The 18,434-nt window shown below is 41.2% G+C and overlaps 1 protein-coding gene across 4 annotated transcripts in view; it reads left to right on the forward strand.

The window, feature by feature from the left end:
* abcc3 (ATP-binding cassette, sub-family C (CFTR/MRP), member 3) overlaps positions 1-18,434 on the forward strand; it is a 46,129-nt gene that overhangs the window by 25,398 nt on the left and 2,297 nt on the right. Inside the window, exons 9-28 of one of the 4 annotated variants that reach the window (XM_029455865.1) lie at positions 975-1,152; positions 1,291-1,452; positions 2,389-2,481; positions 2,854-3,057; positions 4,313-4,459; positions 4,559-4,646; positions 5,230-5,296; positions 5,393-5,519; positions 6,705-6,881; positions 7,653-7,820; positions 8,223-8,406; positions 8,518-8,626; positions 8,858-9,014; positions 9,727-9,934; positions 10,425-10,735; positions 14,673-14,872; positions 16,077-16,203; positions 16,593-16,694; positions 17,224-17,370; positions 17,457-17,615. In XM_029455865.1, the coding sequence (XP_029311725.1) occupies positions 975-1,152; positions 1,291-1,452; positions 2,389-2,481; positions 2,854-3,057; positions 4,313-4,459; positions 4,559-4,646; positions 5,230-5,296; positions 5,393-5,519; positions 6,705-6,881; positions 7,653-7,820; positions 8,223-8,406; positions 8,518-8,626; positions 8,858-9,014; positions 9,727-9,934; positions 10,425-10,735; positions 14,673-14,872; positions 16,077-16,203; positions 16,593-16,694; positions 17,224-17,370; positions 17,457-17,615 (3,115 nt within the window). Of the gene's footprint in view, positions 1-974; positions 1,153-1,290; positions 1,453-2,388; positions 2,482-2,853; positions 3,058-4,312; positions 4,460-4,558; positions 4,647-5,229; positions 5,297-5,392; positions 5,520-6,704; positions 6,882-7,652; positions 7,821-8,222; positions 8,407-8,517; positions 8,627-8,857; positions 9,015-9,726; positions 9,935-10,424; positions 10,736-12,040; positions 12,355-14,672; positions 14,877-16,076; positions 16,204-16,592; positions 16,695-17,223; positions 17,371-17,456; positions 17,616-18,434 lie in introns of those variants that run through there. The other 3 variants (XM_029455864.1, XM_029455866.1, XM_029455867.1) reach the window with 3 other exon arrangements.

An 18,434-nucleotide genomic window follows, 5' to 3' on the forward strand; every position in this document is an offset into this window, starting at 1 on the left:
TTAAGACTGAGAGCTTCCCTTTTGTACCAGTGTTTAGTTATTGCTTTTTTGTTGTTGCAGTTTTGCAGAGCTACTTGCATATGTCTTAGAGCTTGTTAATTTTTTTCCCAGAGTCATCTGACGTGTCATTGATATACATTTAAAACTTTGAACACTTGCTTACAAGAGCAAAAATCAAACCTCTAACCAGAGTTGGAGTTTGATACAGATGATGTTTTTTTAACAACTGTTACATGCCAGCAGACGGGTCATAAGGATCTTTGCAGGGCACGTCAAGTGAGACAGGGAGGAATCAAGGCTGCCAATGTCTGCTAATGTCAGAAAATCTAAATAATTATTCGGGGACTAGTTGTATTGTCTAAATAATGCTTAGCTCAAAATGTTACGGTTTAATATTAGGGGTCAGCGGTTGTTTTGAGTGCAGAGAGGCTGGACTTTGGTAAAGGTGTCATCTGGATCCATTTCTTGTTTTTGTGTAAAGCCTATCTGCAGTGTTCTGCCGGTTAATACCAGGATATGCAGCCTGTCTGAGGCAGGTGAGCAAGCGGTCAGTAGTTGAGGCGTAATTTAGTTGAAGAATGGAAGAAATTCTCCATATTTAAGGTGAATAGTTTCTTTTTAGGTAAATTAAAGAATTACTGAATACACTTCAAACTCTTTTAAATAAGATCATTTTACATTACCATCACTAAACTGAATATATTGTTTCTATACACTACAATATTGGCCTAGTGCTAAAACAGTAAACTCATTAAAAGAATAGGGTTTACATAAACTCCAACCGATAGTGTGTTCATGCTACCTCACGCTAACAGTGTGCATGCTAAGAAGATGTGTGTGTATACAGACCATGTGGACGGAAAGGAGGGGTTACATAAGAAGATAGCTATGTGCCATTGTCAGCACAGCTCTTTCCAGATTAGTTCAGTGTTTGTTTAATCTAAAACAATTGTTAATTTTCTTCCCTCTCAAAGGATGCTGATCTCGTTCACAAAACAGAAGGACGCTCCTGATTGGTGGGGTTACTCGCTGGCCTTCCTCATGTTCTTCACAGCCTTCTTGCAGACGCTCATTCTCCACCAACACTTTCAGTATTGTTTTGTCACCGGCATGAATGTACGCACAGCTGTCATAGGAGCCATCTACAGAAAGGTATGCAGAAATTCTCAAATCTTAGTTTTCTGGGGTTTTACCATGAACACACACAAAAGCACCAACTTTAAAAGAGATACAGTATGCTTCACAGAAAATACATTCATTACAGTAGTTCCCCCCATCATTGATCTGCAGGCGCTGGTGATAACCAACGCTGCCAAGCGTTCATCGACGGTGGGAGAGGTAGTCAATCTGATGTCGGTGGACGCACAGAGGTTCATGGACCTCACCACCTTCCTCAACATGTTGTGGTCTGCTCCTCTTCAGATTATGCTGGCACTCTATTTCCTCTGGCAGGTACGTGTATGGCTCACTGTAGATGGCATTTCCTTCCATATTTTGTTTACATAAACACTTATTCAATGAACACAGTGGACTTTTGCTTTATCTCTGTGTAGTGGCTGTTTTCCTCGACCACTTAGTCTGCAAGGTATCTCTGTTCTAACTCGTGTTCCAATTAAGTTCAACCTTTTTGTGAAAACCCAATGTGCTCAAAGGAGGCTTGAGTACTTGAACAAGGTTTTTTCTTTGTTGCATAAATTACATTGTGACGTAAGGTGATGCTCACGAAAGTTACATCTCGCTCAGTCCGCTACCGACTTGATGTTCCAAAAGTATCGGCTATAACACTGTATACCAGGGGTCGGGAACCTTTTTGGCTGGGAGAGCCTTAAAAGCCAAATATTTTTAAATGTATTTCCTTGAGAGCCATATATTTAATAAAATCCGAGTACTAAAAGCGGTATCAGTGTTTCCCCTACCACTGTCTGTGCTCAGTCGAGGGAAAGTGCTGAATAGATTTTTCGAGTTGCGTGAGGAAATCTGGCCGTTTTTGGAAGCAAAGGGAAACACACCACAGATCTCTGGGACGAAAAGTGTCGCTGTCGCTGCTAAATGTTTTACTTTAAAATGACACAGTATAATTATTTATTACTTGTTAAACATGTTAAAAAAATGTCAGCTCAAAATTGTTTGCGAGCCATATTGCATCATTGAAAGAGCCCTGCTGTATACAATACCATAACACACTCACAAACTTGTGATCAAAACCTACGCAGACTTCACAGCATCTTCATAGCATATCATATCCAAACCTGTCTTGGCAATGTGCACTAATAAATTAATGAAAGCACCATTCCTGCTGTAAATAATAAAATGTCTGTCTTCTAGCTTTATAACAAGAACATGGTAATTATATTTGCAGTAATGTACTGACTCGGCTACATTTTACAGAACCTCGGTCCATCTGTAATGGCTGGTGTGGCTGTCATGGTCATGCTGATCCCTTTTAATGCTGTCATTGCCATGAAGACGCGAGCCTACCAGGTATGAGCAGTCAAACTAGGATTATTGACTTTAGAACCACTTAATCAGTGATAAAAAAACATTTGTTGTTTGACACATATATTTTGATTTATTCCAACTAAATTGGGTTCTAATGTTTTAGTTTTACTATTGGATACCAACAGCAGCTTCAGCTTCTGTTGTATCATTTTGTTTTGTGTAAGTTTTAATACACTGATTTCTCTGCAAAGCGTACTGTAATTCAAGCAAGTATGAAATATGTCATTTTAAACCATTTTACATTATTAATGGAGCTTGCACTTCTGAAGAGTAACCTGTTTTTATGTTTTGGTTAGTATATTAATTCACAGATATAGAACCGTTTGTCTTCGTTATCCTCTTCCTCTCTCCCAGGTTGAGCAGATGCAGTACAAGGACTCTCGTATCAAGCTGATGAACGAGATCCTGAACGGCATCAAAGTCCTAAAGCTGTATGCCTGGGAGAATTCTTTCAAAGAAAAGGTCCTTAACATTCGTCAGAAGGAGCTCAACGTGCTGCGTAAGACAGCGTACCTTGGAGCGCTGTCCACCATGGCCTGGACCAGTGCCCCTTTCCTGGTAGGCTCAGTTCAGATGTCTGGAAGCTGTGTTTCTTTCCAGAGACTGCTTAGTGAATCTTATTTGGTTCCTGGTCCTTGGAATCGCATGCCTCTGTGACTCCTATCAATGCTTTCCGAAAGTTGCTCATGCACAATGATTTAAAGCCATATGCACGTATCATGTTTAAGTTGGTTTGGGACTGGAGCCATGGCGAAGAAAAAATAACTTTCAAAAGGGCAGCGCTAATAAACCCGGATGCACCCTATTTTTACCCTAATGCTACATTGTGAACAACTGTGTTGAAATCAGCAGGCGAGCTAGTTAATGTTAGCTGTTAGCTGTTAGCAGCCAGTGGGCAGCATAGTCCTGCTTGTCTAAGTAATGCTGCTAACGTTAGCGTAGGTTCCACATTATGATGCGTTCAAGCTTTACCTAGTAAAAATTAGTATTGGGCGAAGGTAAATTAAAACGTTATCATGATGTGTTCCAATGTCATCTTGTAAAATGTATTTTTTTGGCAAGAAACTTGAATTACAATTTTAAAACAGCATCGGCTTGCCGCAGTTGCAGTTTAGACCAAATGTAGAACATTTAGGGTAGAATTGTAGGACTCATGGTGCAATTGGGTCATGCTGAACAACATTTCAGTAATGTCATGTTGAATTTGACCGTTTCTGGAGCTTCAAGCAACATTGACACCACGTGACCTGCTGACTTAAAGAATGATTAAATGATGTTACAACTGTCTCCCTCTCAACCTACCGACAAAACCAGAGACGCATCGGGAATCATCACGCTCAAGTGCACATGCCATAGCAACATTACGCACCACTTTTCATCAGCTGATTGCCTGTTTACTGACCCTAATCATAGCGATAATATATAATGGTTTTGTTAAAGTTAAGCAGAGAAATGTCTGTACGTATGCCATGGCAACCAAGGAAATAATATGTGAGCAGTGTGAATGAACAACTGATCTTTTTTATTCCGGCTGGCATCTACACCAGTTATCTCCATCAGCTTTTGCAGGTCACAGTATTTAATTAAGCTATCATTTCATTAATTTTGTGGTCATTTACGTTTTATTTATCAGATAAATACACACTTTATCAGCCACAAGCTGGTGTATATCAGTGATTGTAATTGCTGAGTCATTGGTTGACTCAGAGTAATGTGCAAGTGTGTGTGTGTAGCATCACAGCACTGACTGCTGTGCTAAAGTAAACTCATGGACCTCGACGACTAAACGGTCTGTTTGCCGATGTGTTTCCAGGTTGCTCTGACATCGTTTGCGGTGTATGTGAGTGTGGATGAGAACAACATCCTGGATGCGGAGAAAGCCTTTGTGTCGCTCTCGCTCTTTAACATCCTCAGGTTTCCTCTCAACATGCTTCCACAAGTCATCAGCAGCATCGTGCAGGTGGGAACTTATCATTTCAATTTTTGCTCCCTTTCTTTTCTTTTTAAGTGTTTGTGTGCAGATTTCATTGAGTGCCCGTGTGTTTATTCTGCATTGCAGGCCAGCGTCTCACTGAAGCGGATACAAGCTTTCCTGAGTCATGATGAGCTGGACCCAAATTCAGTCGACAGAAAGAACACAGCCGCAGGTGAAAATAAACACTGCTCATCATTTCATTAAGGTTAAAACAACATGTGGTTTCTTTAGTTCCCCACTTTGCCCAGCTTTCTTTGTTGAGAAAATGTGCAATGTCATTATATGTCATCATTCTTAATCCATTGTTAAACTCAACAGGCTCTTTAGATACAATGCTTTAGTGCATAGGTCTTCAACACAAAATTGTTTGTAGATAAAGCAATTCACATTACCTCCTCCGCTGTACTTCGCAGCATTTTATTTTTTAATACTGATTGGTAGATCACTTGGACCTGGTCATTTCAAAAGTAGCTCATAAGCCCAACAAGTGTGGGCAGCCCTGCAGTAGGGGGTCCCTGCACCACGCTACACCAATTTGGGGGTCCTTGACCTGAAAAACGTTGAAGACTCCTGCTTTAGTGCAAGGTCACTGCCTCCCACTCATACCTTTCACACAGTGACTCAGAGCCTGAAGAGCTTTTGGATGACTAATACTTAAGAAATGTCTTTCTGTCTTTTGGCCGGTCAGATTACATCAAGCTGTCAACAATTGCAAACATGCTGAAAAGAAATTAACGACTTTTCTTGCTCAACAGAGTTTTCAGTGACTGTTGTCAATGGGAAATTCACCTGGTCTAAAGAAGATCCTGCTGTTCTGCACAAGTATGTGATGAAAAGCCACCATTTGTTTTCACTTGTTATGTGTTGGTGTTGTCATATCTGTAGCAAAACATGTGAATGTGGACTGTGTGTTTGCAGTATTAACGTGCTGGTGCCTCAGGGCTCCCTGCTGGCAGTGGTGGGCCTCGTTGGCTGTGGGAAGTCCTCGCTGCTTTCTGCGCTGCTCGGTGAAGTGGAGAAACTGGAGGGAGAGGTTTCTATTCGGGTAGGATTTAAGCTCATGCTCTGTATGATTAATTTAGCTTCTTTATTTTCCCCATCCCTCTTTTTAAGCTGCACTAATCAACATTTGTATGTTAACAATGGATCACTGTGGTGTGAAATAGCGGCGCTCCTATTGATGAGCCCACACAGAGTTATCCCCCGACTCGGCTCTAACAAACATTTTAGTGTCTTTCAACTCTTTATTCATTCACACCACCTTCAGATGTGTTGCCCACATACATATTTAAAAGTATCCTTTTATCAGCTTGTATTATATACATTGTGGTCATGTGAGAGTATCAGCTCTGCTCTGCATTGGCAACATTTGTACATACATTCACAAACAATGGAAAAAAGAGTGGAATCAAGTCAGTTCATTTATATAACACTTACCACACAAGTGGTGTAGAAAGGTCAGTAAAGTGCAGAGTGCTTCACAGGTAAATGCAAATGTATTTGCCAAAAGAAACTAGACACTCAAAAATGAATGAAAAAGAACAAAAATAAATAAAAGATTTTAAGCTAAAATACAAAAATCAGTGAAAATGAAAACAGTATTATTGGCCTAAAAGGTTTTCCTGCTTCCAACAATAAGAGCAGTTCAGAATTGTAGTCTGTGCAAGATCTTTACAGAAACCCCAAAGCCAATGGCAATGTTTGGGAAACACTGATGTTGATGTTGGACATTTTGGGAAATGATTTGCTTTCTTATAGAGAGTTTGATGAAAAGATACGTTAAATCTGAAGCTAGAGCCAGCAGGCGTTAAGCTTAGCATAAAGTCTGTAAGCAGGGGAAACAGCTGGGCTTGTTGTTTTTAAGTTATGATTTCTGTACAGATTATCTAACACAGTTTATTGTGTTAGTTATTGAGTTTAGTGGGTGGGGGGGAATTCTTGACCTTTTGACAGAGCCATGCTAGCTGTTTCTTCCTGCTTTATGCTAAGCTAAGCTAATCACCACATCGACACATGAGAGTGGTATTGATCTTAGTCACGACAAAAACGTGAATAAGTGTAATTCCCAATATGTTATATATTATGCTGTACTTAAAAGGTTAGCATAAGACCGCATTATGTGCATTATATTATCATGGCTATGATATACTGTAGATGTGGATATATTCTGGGGACATGAAACATGGTGAGGGTTACTAATTACCAGTTTGTCGGCCTCTCCTCTCCTCAGGGATCAGTGGCATATGTACCCCAGCAGGCCTGGATACAGAATGCCACCCTGCGGGACAACATCCTGTTTGGGAAACTCTACAATGAGCAAAAGTACCGCTGCGTTCTGGAAGCCTGTGCCTTAACTCCTGACCTGGAAGTGCTGCCTGGAGGAGATATGACTGAGATAGGCGAGAAGGTCCAAAGAGAAACACTTTCATTTTCTTTCTATGAAACCACTTTTTGTTTCCGTTTCCTGGTGTCAGCTTTGGTCCTGGTTTCCTTTCCTTTCCTTTCTGTCCTGTCTGTCATCAAACATCAGGCTTCAGACATTTAAGAGAAAAACCTTTTGACATTGATTTGTTATGCACGGGTCAATCTTGAGAGTAGTGGAAAGAATCAAAAATATACATTTAGTTGTTGTTTAGTTGAATCTTTCTGCTATTTTTTAAACATAACATTTCAGAAAACTTGTAATAGGAAATGTATTTGTCTTAATGTAGCTAATCAACTGGGAACGTTTCATGGTGATATCTATTAGTTAACGATTTTGACTCTATTCACCTGTAGTGAATTCTTACAATACATATCTTAAAAGGCAGCTCAAACTCTGAGCCAGATATCTCAACTTCAGTAGCACTTACATCCAGCAAACTTCCCAGTTTCATTCCTCTCTATATTCTGAAGATTTCTGCTGAGGGTTTGTTTATATATCATTCATAGCCTGATTTGTAGAGCATTTTATTCCTAAAAACATGTCAAGATGTAGTTTTGTTATGGCTGTTGACAGGGTGGTACAAAGAGATATCCAAAACAACTTTTGACTGTCAACAACATGAAACAAGAATTTCAGTTATATTCCTGAAATGTATGCAAATTAGCACATATATTTAAACCTAACATTTTAGAAAACCTGTAATACAGTATATAACAATTGTCCTAATGTAAGAGACATGTCTCGACCCTGCAGGGCATCAACCTCTCTGGTGGGCAGAGACAGAGGGTGAGTCTGGCCCGGGCTCTGTACAGCGATACTGATGTCTACCTCCTGGACGATCCGCTGTCGGCTGTGGACGCCCATGTAGCCAAACACATCTTCGACAACCTTATTGGGCCCGAGGGTGTGCTGAAGGGCAAGGTGAGGAGAGTTTAATATATCCATGTATATAAAAAACCCATGTTAACAATACTGCAGAGGCAAATGAAATGCCATATGCTGTGTGGTTAGTAAATATATGACATCACCACTGTGCCCGAGTACTGCCTCGCAGAACAGCTAGCATGTCTGTTGACTCCTAGCCTTGTTTAAATAGAGCATGCTGTGTCTTATCTTATCTTATATTTTACCAGTGATGACATTCCATCTTTTAACAGTTCATTGCTGGTTTGTTTTCCATGTTTATGACACGAGCCTCTGATGAGAGCTGGTTGAGTTCCTGTCTGACTGTATCCTGGGAAAGTGCACATATTGCTTGTCTATGGTATTGTTATAGGTGTAGTTTATGAGTTAACAATGTTTCTTTTGTTGTTTTGACTCCAGACACGTATTCTAGTGACACATGGCATCAGCTTCCTGCCTCAGGTGGACAACATAATAGTGATGGTGGAGGGCAGGGTGTCAGAGATGGGCTCCTACCAGGAGCTGCTCAAACAGAATGGAGCGTTCGCAGAGTTTATCAGGAACTACGCCCTGGAGGACATTGTGGAGGAGGAGGAGGCCACTGGTAGAGACTCACTTCCTGGAGTTTTATATTATTTACCTCCATATCTCTTATTTTCAGCTTGAGCTTCTTTTGAAAACAGCTGTATAACATACTTCTACCATTGCTTTACAGAGGAGTTAATCGAAGATGATGAACTGTTCCCTGATGATGCCCTCAGCAACCACGCAGACATGGTGGACAAGGAGCCGGTGATCAATGAAGCCAAGCGGAACTTCATAAGGTAGAGAAAACATGTATTTCCAACTACCTGTAAGGCTCGATATTGTTTCATACCTTCTGCCTTTAGGTTAATGAATAACATTCGCACATAGGAGCCATGACTAGATATTATTATTTGGTCATACAACATATTATTGAGACGTATTATTGAATGCTCTGCTGGTGGAGTTTTTATAAATGCCATCTTCCAAATAAGTGCCATACATGGACATATTCTTTTCTCCCTTTACAGACAGATCAGCATCATCTCAGCAGACGGAGAGAACCCCAGATCCCGCTCGGTGAGGAGACACGGCTGCAGCCAGAGGAAACATTCCGATCAACAAGAGAAGAAGAAACCAAACGAGATGCAGAAACTTATCCAAGCAGAGACCACGGAAACAGGCAGGGTCGGTCTTTTCTCATACAAATGTCTTTAATTGTACATTTCTATTTTCAGATAAACGGACAGACATTTAGTCTGTTTTGTTATTCTGAGGCCTCACACCTTCAAATGAGTTAATGTCAAATCTGTACTTCTTTGTCATCATATCCTCAAATCCTCTCCACCTCCGTAACATTGCAAAATGTTATTAGTATGAATAGAAATCACAAAATACAAATAGAAAAAGTCACTCGGTAGAGAGCAGAGCTCTTGTATCGTACTTACTTTAGTAGATCATAACATGTTGGTTATGGAATTGTTCTACCTATGCGCCAGTTCAAAATGAGACCAAACTTTTCTATGGATGTCAAATTTTGAGCCACAACAAAGACCAACATGTGGCCTGAAACAGAATAGGTAAGGATTGTTTTTAGCCTTTTGCTACTAAAGCAGTTGTGGATCACGTGCGGCCCCTACCGGCCGGTTAAGAGGTGGGAAGAGTCAATGACGGTGAATTGTGAATCGGCACAACCAGGCTTTGAGCATACTGTCATAAATGAGCACAACTGTTAGACTGATGGGCCGAGTAGTTTGCGAGATTAGCTGCGGACAGATACACACACATGACGGGAACACATGATGCCTAATTATATAACAACATATCATTGTAATTGTCATAACTTTGTCATGGAGGCTGTCTGAGCTGACCTCGACTGAACTCTGTCACTCCTAACCAGGTGAAAACAAAGGTGTACCTGGAGTACGCCAAGGCGGTGGGACTTGGGCTGTCGGTGTTCATCTGTTTCCTGTACGGGTGCCAGAGTGCAGCGTCCATCGGAGCAAACATCTGGCTCAGCCAGTGGACCAATGACGCCTTAACAAATCAGACTCAGGAGAATGTTCACGTGAGGGTGGGGGTGTACGCGGCACTGGGCATTGCACAAGGTAAGAACCACTTAGTGACATTTGAAAGTCTAGCTCCATTCATGTTTGGGATTTATTCTTGTATAAAAACATTTTTATAGAAACTGCCTTCTGCAAAGAGGTGCAAACTGTTTTCAGGTTGTGTGTGCTGCCCCATCACGCTGCTAACATTATTTTTGAACCTGAACACTTACTTTAACTTCATGGTGCCAAAGGCCGCTCCGGCTTCTTGTTGCAGACTTTGTTGAAATAAACTGAATGTACTTGGTTTGCAGCCAGTTGAAAGGTTTTTCTACAATAAACCCACTGGAGAGATGCTTTGGGCAAGAGAACATTTAAGTGGCAGTGGATGTGTAGCATTATGTTACTGTTCCTTTTACAGTGAACTGTTAATGGACAGACGCTGAATGTGTCTTCTAGTAATTCCATTACTTTCTCATTCCACAATAAAACCTTCCTCTCCAATATATTCTTCCTCCACTCCTACTCCTCTGATTCAACCCCATCACAGGTCTCCTGGTCATGGTCTCTTCCTTCACACTAGCCATGGGGAACATCGGCGCAGCCAGGAAGCTGCACTATAACCTGCTTACCAACAAATTTCATTCGCCCCAGTCTTTCTTTGATACCACGCCTATAGGACGCCTCATCAATCGCTTCTCCAAGGACATCTACGTCATAGACGAGGCTCTTCCATCCACTGTGTTCATGTTCCTGAGCACCTTCTTCGTTTCTCTCTCCACCATGATAGTTATCATTTCCAGCACACCCATCTTTGCCGTTGTCATAGCGCCCCTGGCTTTCATATACATCTTTGTCCAGGTACTCTAGGAAAATGTTGCTCATGTGCCAAATCTTCCTCTCTCTTCCTCTTTTCTTTGCAAATATCCTCTTCCTGGGATTGCATGCAGCTTGCATGTTGGAGCAGCATCTTAATTAACTTTCAGTTTCAGCTTCTCGATAGCCGTTAATGTTGTCTGTGATGAGCCTGCTTCCACTTCCACACACTCAAACAGACATGCACACTGTCAGGTTCAGCAATGCAGCCCGGCCCCAATATGTACACAATATAAGGAAGTTGACTTTCACGTAAAACATGTGAGAGTACCATTTATTTGAGGAACCAAAAGTAGCCTTTTGTTATCTTTAACCTCCCTCTAGTGGTGGACCGGTGCAAATACAACTGGATCAACTCTGTTTAAAGGCACGGGTGTAATGTGTAACATCGAAAAATGGAGCACGTCTGAACTTAGTTGAAATAGTAAAAGAGTAGTTGGCTAGTGAGATGAAAGGTAGTTTGTGTATGCATTAGAGTATCTCTGGATCTTAAAAACATCAAATAATTAACTATCATTTAATATAGAATGTCTTTAGTAAGAGGTTAGGGTTTAATTTAATGGCAACTATTAAATAATACAATGACACATTCTTCAGCGCTGATGATATTTAATTAGGCGGAGATGGAGAGCAATACACATAACTGTGAATGCATAATGACTCATTTAAAATGAGCAGGTTTTCTTTTACATTTAGTTGAAATACTAACTGTTCCATTCATTCAGTTATGGCAAACTGTAGCCTCAGTTTTTACTGCCATAGCAATCCCTGGCCTCATGTCACCTTATACAGTGCAATGTGTGTTTCATGCTGTGAGGTGTACAGATGTTATAAGCCCTGGTATTGGGTTAGTACTCTGAATCATGGATGTTTGGAATCAGTATCAGGAGAGAAAAGGTTGATTGTTTCCCTAATTAGGACAATTACAGTATCAAGCACGTGGTACAGAGTCACACGGAGCAAATACATGGCACCCACAGGAGGCCGATGACAAATTGACACTTAGAGACATTGAAATCCCTGTTTGTGGCCATGTGGAGTCACAAGGGATTAGGAATATGGTGGAAGGAGAAGATAGAAGTTTGTTTTCCAAAGTTGTGTTGTACCACTTGATTTGTACCGATGCCCCCCTCTCTACTTTAAGGGAACTATGAAGTGATGCATCTTTTGTTTTCTGTTTATCTGGAGCACATATTTTCATCAGACGTTAGGAACGGGTCCCAATCAATTTAACACAGGTGTTGTTGTGTTGTCACACTTGACCCCTCCCCCCCTCCCCCCTTCTCGCAGGTGTGCTGTTGTTGGTTAACTGCCTGTTGTGCCGGGCCTACTGTATGCTGCGGGCAGCCAAGCTCACACACCGCAACATGCTTCAGGGGGTCCTGCGAGCTCCGCAGGCCTTCTTCGAGAGCACCCCGACTGGGCGGTTACTAAACCGCTTCAGCAAAGACGTGGATACTATAGACACTCACATCCCTGAAAATATTGACATATGGATGCGCACCTTCTGGTACACACTGAATGTGCTGCTCATATGCTCTGCCCTCACCCCAATGTTCCTCATAGTCATAGGCCCGTTAATGGTGTTCTATTGGTGGGTTCAGGTAAATAGGAATCGAGTCTGCTAACTCATTAATACAACGTGCATGTCTGAGAGTGTGTGTGCTGGTAGACTGTTGCATGGGGTTGAAGCGGTCACTGCTGTTCTGGTGCTGTAGGTGCAGTGTAGTTCGGTCTCTGCTAGTCCAGTAGTCATAGCTGGTTGGAGCCTTAATGGCTCCGTGGCCAGTCTGTAGTTTAGGCCTGGAAGCTGTAGTCAGCAGCACCACCCGGTTACATTGATTACACCAATAATCTTTTACATCTATAGTAGCAAGTCAGTTTTTTGGCAACTTGAAATTCTAGTTATATAACATTCATTCTCACAGGCAGGGCTGCTCTGTAGGCAGAAATAATCTCACTAGTTATACTGTATGTGTACATTCATCTCATTCATACAGGGAGTATGTTGAGTACTCAACTTTCCTGAACGAAGCTACTACAGTAGCTCAAAATGTATCTCAGTCCGCTTGTTTAGTCGTCCATCCAGACTTTTTCTAACCAGACCTGCTGATCTGCAAAGATCTCGAGCGTCAGCAGGGACTTCTTACCAGATAGCTATAGTAACTTATGCCCACTGGGGTTTAACAAGGTTATTCCTGCCACAGGAGCAGCTGTGTCTGTCAGGGACTGTGGTGTCAGAGCAGGCTGGGTGAGCTGTGGGAGCTGGAGAACAGCAGTTGTTGTGGTGTGCATAGTGTTCATGACTGCAGTTTTGATTGTTTAGTTTTTTCTGTATTTCTTTTTAACAAATAATAATAATATTAAAGGCAAATCCTAAACCATCCGACACTAATTATTTCAAAAATAATTGCAGGTTGTTTGCATCATGGGATTTAGATTATTATGTATTTTACTCTCTTAAAGACAAGTCGTGGATCTTGTTTGTGTGTTACGGTGAGATTAAGAACTTGTGAGTGAAGGTGATCAGTCGCATCATATGTTTAATAGTGTAGTATTTTAATGGCCATTTTAGATTTGATAATACGCTATCGAGTGATGAAAACACACTCCTGTACTGTATCTCAAGATGACACAGTTTGGCATATTTCTGCACTCCATCAATTTTACACATAAAGTTCAGTTTACTTCTCACAAGGAGAAAACAGTTGTAGAATGTTTTCAGCTGGGATCTGAGAGACCTTTCCAAAACAAAGAAATAAAAGGGTTTCATCAGTTTGGGCTTCAGATTTAATATTTTGAACAGAAAAAGTGTGTTACAAGCTGGACACGCCGAGTTCCTTTGGAGCTTGATCCATAACAGGGAACAAATAAATATCTCGGCCTCTGCGGCTTTGGTTTCAGTCGTTTTTTATTTAATCTTGTGAGTTCCCCAAACTTTATGCAAGTGACAAAGTAAAACATTGGAGTAGCCCTTTAACCCCACTGGGTAGAGATCAAGTTAGACAAATCAGAATGGCTTTAAATCAAACATACAGACATTAAACTAATCAATCACTCAATCAGTAGCACATTTCTTATACGTGCGTCTGGTGTAAGGTGCCAACTCACTATAGGTTCAGGATCAGACTTCTATCTTTAAAGCGTTTTATTACTTAGACATCTGTTACATTTCAAATGAAGTCACAAATCAATGAAAGAATCGTGCAGGTTCAGTCATTAAAATAATTTTAGAGCAGAAATTCACGGGACGTTTAGTGTCTGTGTGCTTTTACACTAACTGAACCTTCATTTACTAAAGCCAGCTTTTCTACGTCTCCTCTGACTTCTATCCTGCATGGCCTGTTTCTTTTCGGCATCTTCTGTCTATAATCTTAGTTTCTATTTGAATGATTAATGTCAAAATTCTGCAAATGAAAGCTTAAACCACTCATTATAAATAAGAAAAATAATAATAAGATAATAAGATTTTTATTTTTACATTATCAAGTTAATTGTATTTTATAAATGTATAATTTAAAAATATGTCTGATGAAAAACAAAACGCCTGCAGTTGAACATATTTTAGAAATAAACAAAGTTATTATGCAACAAGTGATTTCTTGTTCCTAGTCTGAATATGTTGGTAACACATTGTGTGTGTTTCCATGCAGTGTGAAGTCTAACGTTACTGCAGCTGATCTGCATGCAGCTTGTGTAACCTCAGCTGGCATCCTATCAAAAATGTGTAAATTGGATTATCAAATGAACACTGCAGGTGTTTTGTTCACACAGGCTTTCTTTAAAACTCTGCATGTGTGTGAGTGTGTATGCGTGTGGGCTCGTCTGTGTGCATCGTCACTGTTTTTGAATATCTGACCATCTGTGACATCTTGTTCAGTTGTAATGTCGTGTTTGTTTCTCTCCCCCTCCACCCCTGTAGAGATTTTACGTTGCCACGTCTCGGCAGCTAAAGCGCCTGGAGTCAGTCAGCCGCTCTCCCATATACTCCCATTTCTCTGAGACCGTCACTGGCTGTAGTGTAATCCGAGCCTATGGCAGACACGCTGCCTTTGTTCTGATGAGTGATATGAAAGTGGATGAGAACCAAAAGAGTTACTACCCTGGTATAGTTTCCAACAGGTAAGTGTCCCGTTTCAGCTCAGCAGAACAGCAGCTGTGCTCCAGTATAATTATAATAATAATAATTATAACAATATTAATAATAACTTTATTTATATAGCACCTTTTAAAAACAGTTTACAAGTAAAAGTTGGATACAAGGCAAGGCACCGTAGTGCCAAACAAAAGACACAATTCAATTAAAATGAACACGTGAAGAAGATGATGCAAAGACATAGTGGGGAGAATAAAAATTGAAAGATAAAAGAGTACAGTATTGTTGTCTCCTCGTTTTATCCTGCTGTAGAAAGTCACTGGTGTGATGGATGATACCACTGTCACATCTGTACGTATGTAGTAGAGAAATAAGGAAGCAGAGGAGACTTAACTGAAAAGATGCTACTGTTGGCTGATATATGCAGCCATGATTAAATATGGGCATCAATGTTCATTTGGTGCCCATATGTATTCACTAAATTGCAAAAATATTTGAACAATCAAGTGTAAAAGCCTCTTAAAAATCTCCCTTCCTTTTTTAATGGTTTTAATTCAAATGTTCAATGTTTCTCCACAAACTGATCTATGATGGTTCATACGAAAAGATACCATGAGGGTGTTAGAGAAGCACAAGGCTGAATATTGATCTCTGGACGGCGTGCACACATAGTAGATGCGGGTTCAGATAACTCTTGTATTGTGCAGCATCATGCAGGCTTGTCATCAACAATCAAGCCAACTCCATCACATTCATAATGTTGGAGGTGTGAGATACTGACTTGCCTGTATTCAATATCAGGCTCATATCAACAAACTAAAGCTGAAGTATACCAGGTTAAACACGCAACAGAAAATGCAAATATTTGAACCCTGAAGCACAGCTGCTGCCAGATGTTTCACTAAATGAACACACACACACACACATTTCAAAGACTCACTGCGGAGGGAGGGATGAGTTCACTCAGCTATACAACAGATGTGAAAGCAATTGAATTATTGTTCTATGATCATTTGTAATCAGTGATGTTTTCAATCAGCAATCAAAACACCTGCTGTGACATCACTCATTTAGGTGTGACCAGATGTACAACATGCCTGAAAATATGATGATTTTAGTGCTAATTTATCCTATAGTTTAATATTGCTTTAATACCAGAAGCTGAGTTCTTCAGTTCTCCATTAGGTCTGACTTATAACTGTCGTCCTGCTGTTACACTGTGTCATACAGGTGGCTCGGAGTGCGTATCGAGTTCATCGGGAACTGCATAGTGTTGTTTGCTGCTCTGTTTGCTGTGATTGGAAAGGATAATCTGAACCCAGGCCTCGTGGGTCTGTCTGTGTCCTACGCTCTGCAGGTACGCTACAAACTAACTGCTGTAACATAATCTATCTGTAGCATTTAACTGTTTACAACAAGTTGTGTGAATCAGCAACAGATGTTAGTTTTGTTCAATAATGGGGATGTTGCCAGTTATGACTTATATTTTAAAAGGGGTAACATTGACTCAATGTATCCCATCACTATGTTAAAGTTAATCATTATTTTTATGTTAGCGATGGGTGAAATTACTATGGGAAATGTGGGATTGCTCGTTAAAACCAATTCACAGAGAATTACCACCCAATTCGGCTCAGTAAGGATTACTCTAGCCATTCAACTACTACTATCATCCACGTATCCACCACCTGTAGCTTCACCATGTATCTACTTTAGATAACTATAACTATCTGTACTGTTTTGTAGGTGACAATGTCTTTGAATTGGATGGTGCGGATGACTTCAGATCTGGAGAGCAACATAGTAGCAGTGGAGAGAGTGAAGGAGTACTCCGAGACCAAGACAGAGGTCTGTCTGTCTGTCTGTCTGTCTGTCTATACAAGATGTGTCCACTTCTGTCCCTTTCTAATATTCCACATGAGCTAAATGTTGGATTGTGCATGTGTTTGCTTTCAATAGTAAAATAGTGTTGGCTTTGTGCTGCAGTTAAAAAGTAGGAATTTACCCACATTCAAAAAAACTGCCCTGCTGCCAAGAAATGTTCTCAAACAACACAGGACCTATAAACTATAACTAGATCCAGAAATGTTAGATTACCTGGTGCCAACAAGGGCCCCTCTGTTAAATAAGACAAACAGGGAATTTGTACTGTACACAGTGTACTTTTTCAGCAGCCATCAGTCAGTGCGTCTTCTATAGCTGGTGGAGTTGTTAGTTACATCCAGCGTGTCTCAGAGGTCAAATAAATGTTTGGCAGCTCTGACTCTCCACACTCAACTCTGAGTTTTTCAAGTGATAAACAAATCTGTTCTGCTGAAAGCCAAACAGGCTGATGAGAAAGTTTTCCTCATCAGAAATTCTACGTTTGTGTTAACAGGCCCCCTGGGAGGTGGAGGACAAGAAGCCCCCACCTGAATGGCCCATGAAGGGGAACGTGGAGTTCCACGACTACAGTGTTCGGTACCGAGAGGGACTGGACCTCGTCCTAAAGAACCTCACACTGAGTGTCAAAGGAGGAGAGAAGGTGGGGAGGGTGTGGTGAGGCGATCGATGAGCAATAATGGGTCAACAAGGTTCACTAATCGCAGCTCTGTGTGTGTTTCTCTACAGATTGGTATCGTGGGTCGTACAGGGGCCGGCAAGTCCTCCATGACGCTCTGCCTCTTCAGATTGCTGGAATCTGCAGCTGGAGAGATCACCATCGACGAGGTGAAGATTTCGGAGATAGGCCTGCACGACCTGAGGTCCAAACTCACCATCATTCCACAGGTACACATTCACACACACACATTCCTCACCAGAGGAGTGAGAGGAACACTTGACTTAACAGATATCAAATTCTTGAAAGCTCAGTAAAAATACATTTTGACCTGGAGCCTCTAATGCTACGGGGACTTGGGAGAGAAAAACAAATTGATGGGTGAAAAAAGATATATATTTCATTGCATATCTTTTTCATTTAGGATCCCTATGACAGCTGCAAGTAGCTTGGATGATAGCAATATGGGGCACTGAATTTGATGGATTTATTGTTTATCAGACCCCAAATGAGTCAAGAATTAGCTAGCTAATGCATCCCCACGCCTCACTCCCTGCTACGAGGAGACTACTTTGCTGAGAAGAGAGCCTACGGCATTACGTAGAGACGAACCTACAGTTTGCTTTCGCAACTGGAATTCAGCCAGTTCACCCCAGTGGCCACCATGGTGCAGTCGAGCCTGTGGATCCCCTCTCGCTATACTCAACCTATTTTCTTGTACAAAAAGAACGCCGGCAGAGTTCCACCAATCCTGATCTGAGAGGACTCCCTCAGTCCCTGAAGTCTTGCCATTTCACATGTTGAGCACAGCAGATGTTCTGTCATTTTAAGTTCCGAGTGCTTCCATTTGGACTCTCCCTCTCCCCACGGGTGTTCAGCAGGTGCATCGCTGCAGCCCTCTTGCCCCTGCAGTCTCAGGGTCTCAAGATTCTGCCTTATTTAGACGACTGGCTGATTTGTATACCATTCTAGTCTCAGTTGACCCAGGACACGGCTCTCCTTCTCTCTTACACGGCCTGGCTGGGTCTCAAGGTGAACTTGGAGAAGAG

The sequence above is a fragment of the Cottoperca gobio genome, chromosome 19 (genome assembly GCF_900634415.1).
Source record: "Cottoperca gobio chromosome 19, fCotGob3.1, whole genome shotgun sequence".
Classification (NCBI taxonomy): Eukaryota; Metazoa; Chordata; class Actinopteri; order Perciformes; family Bovichtidae; genus Cottoperca; species Cottoperca gobio.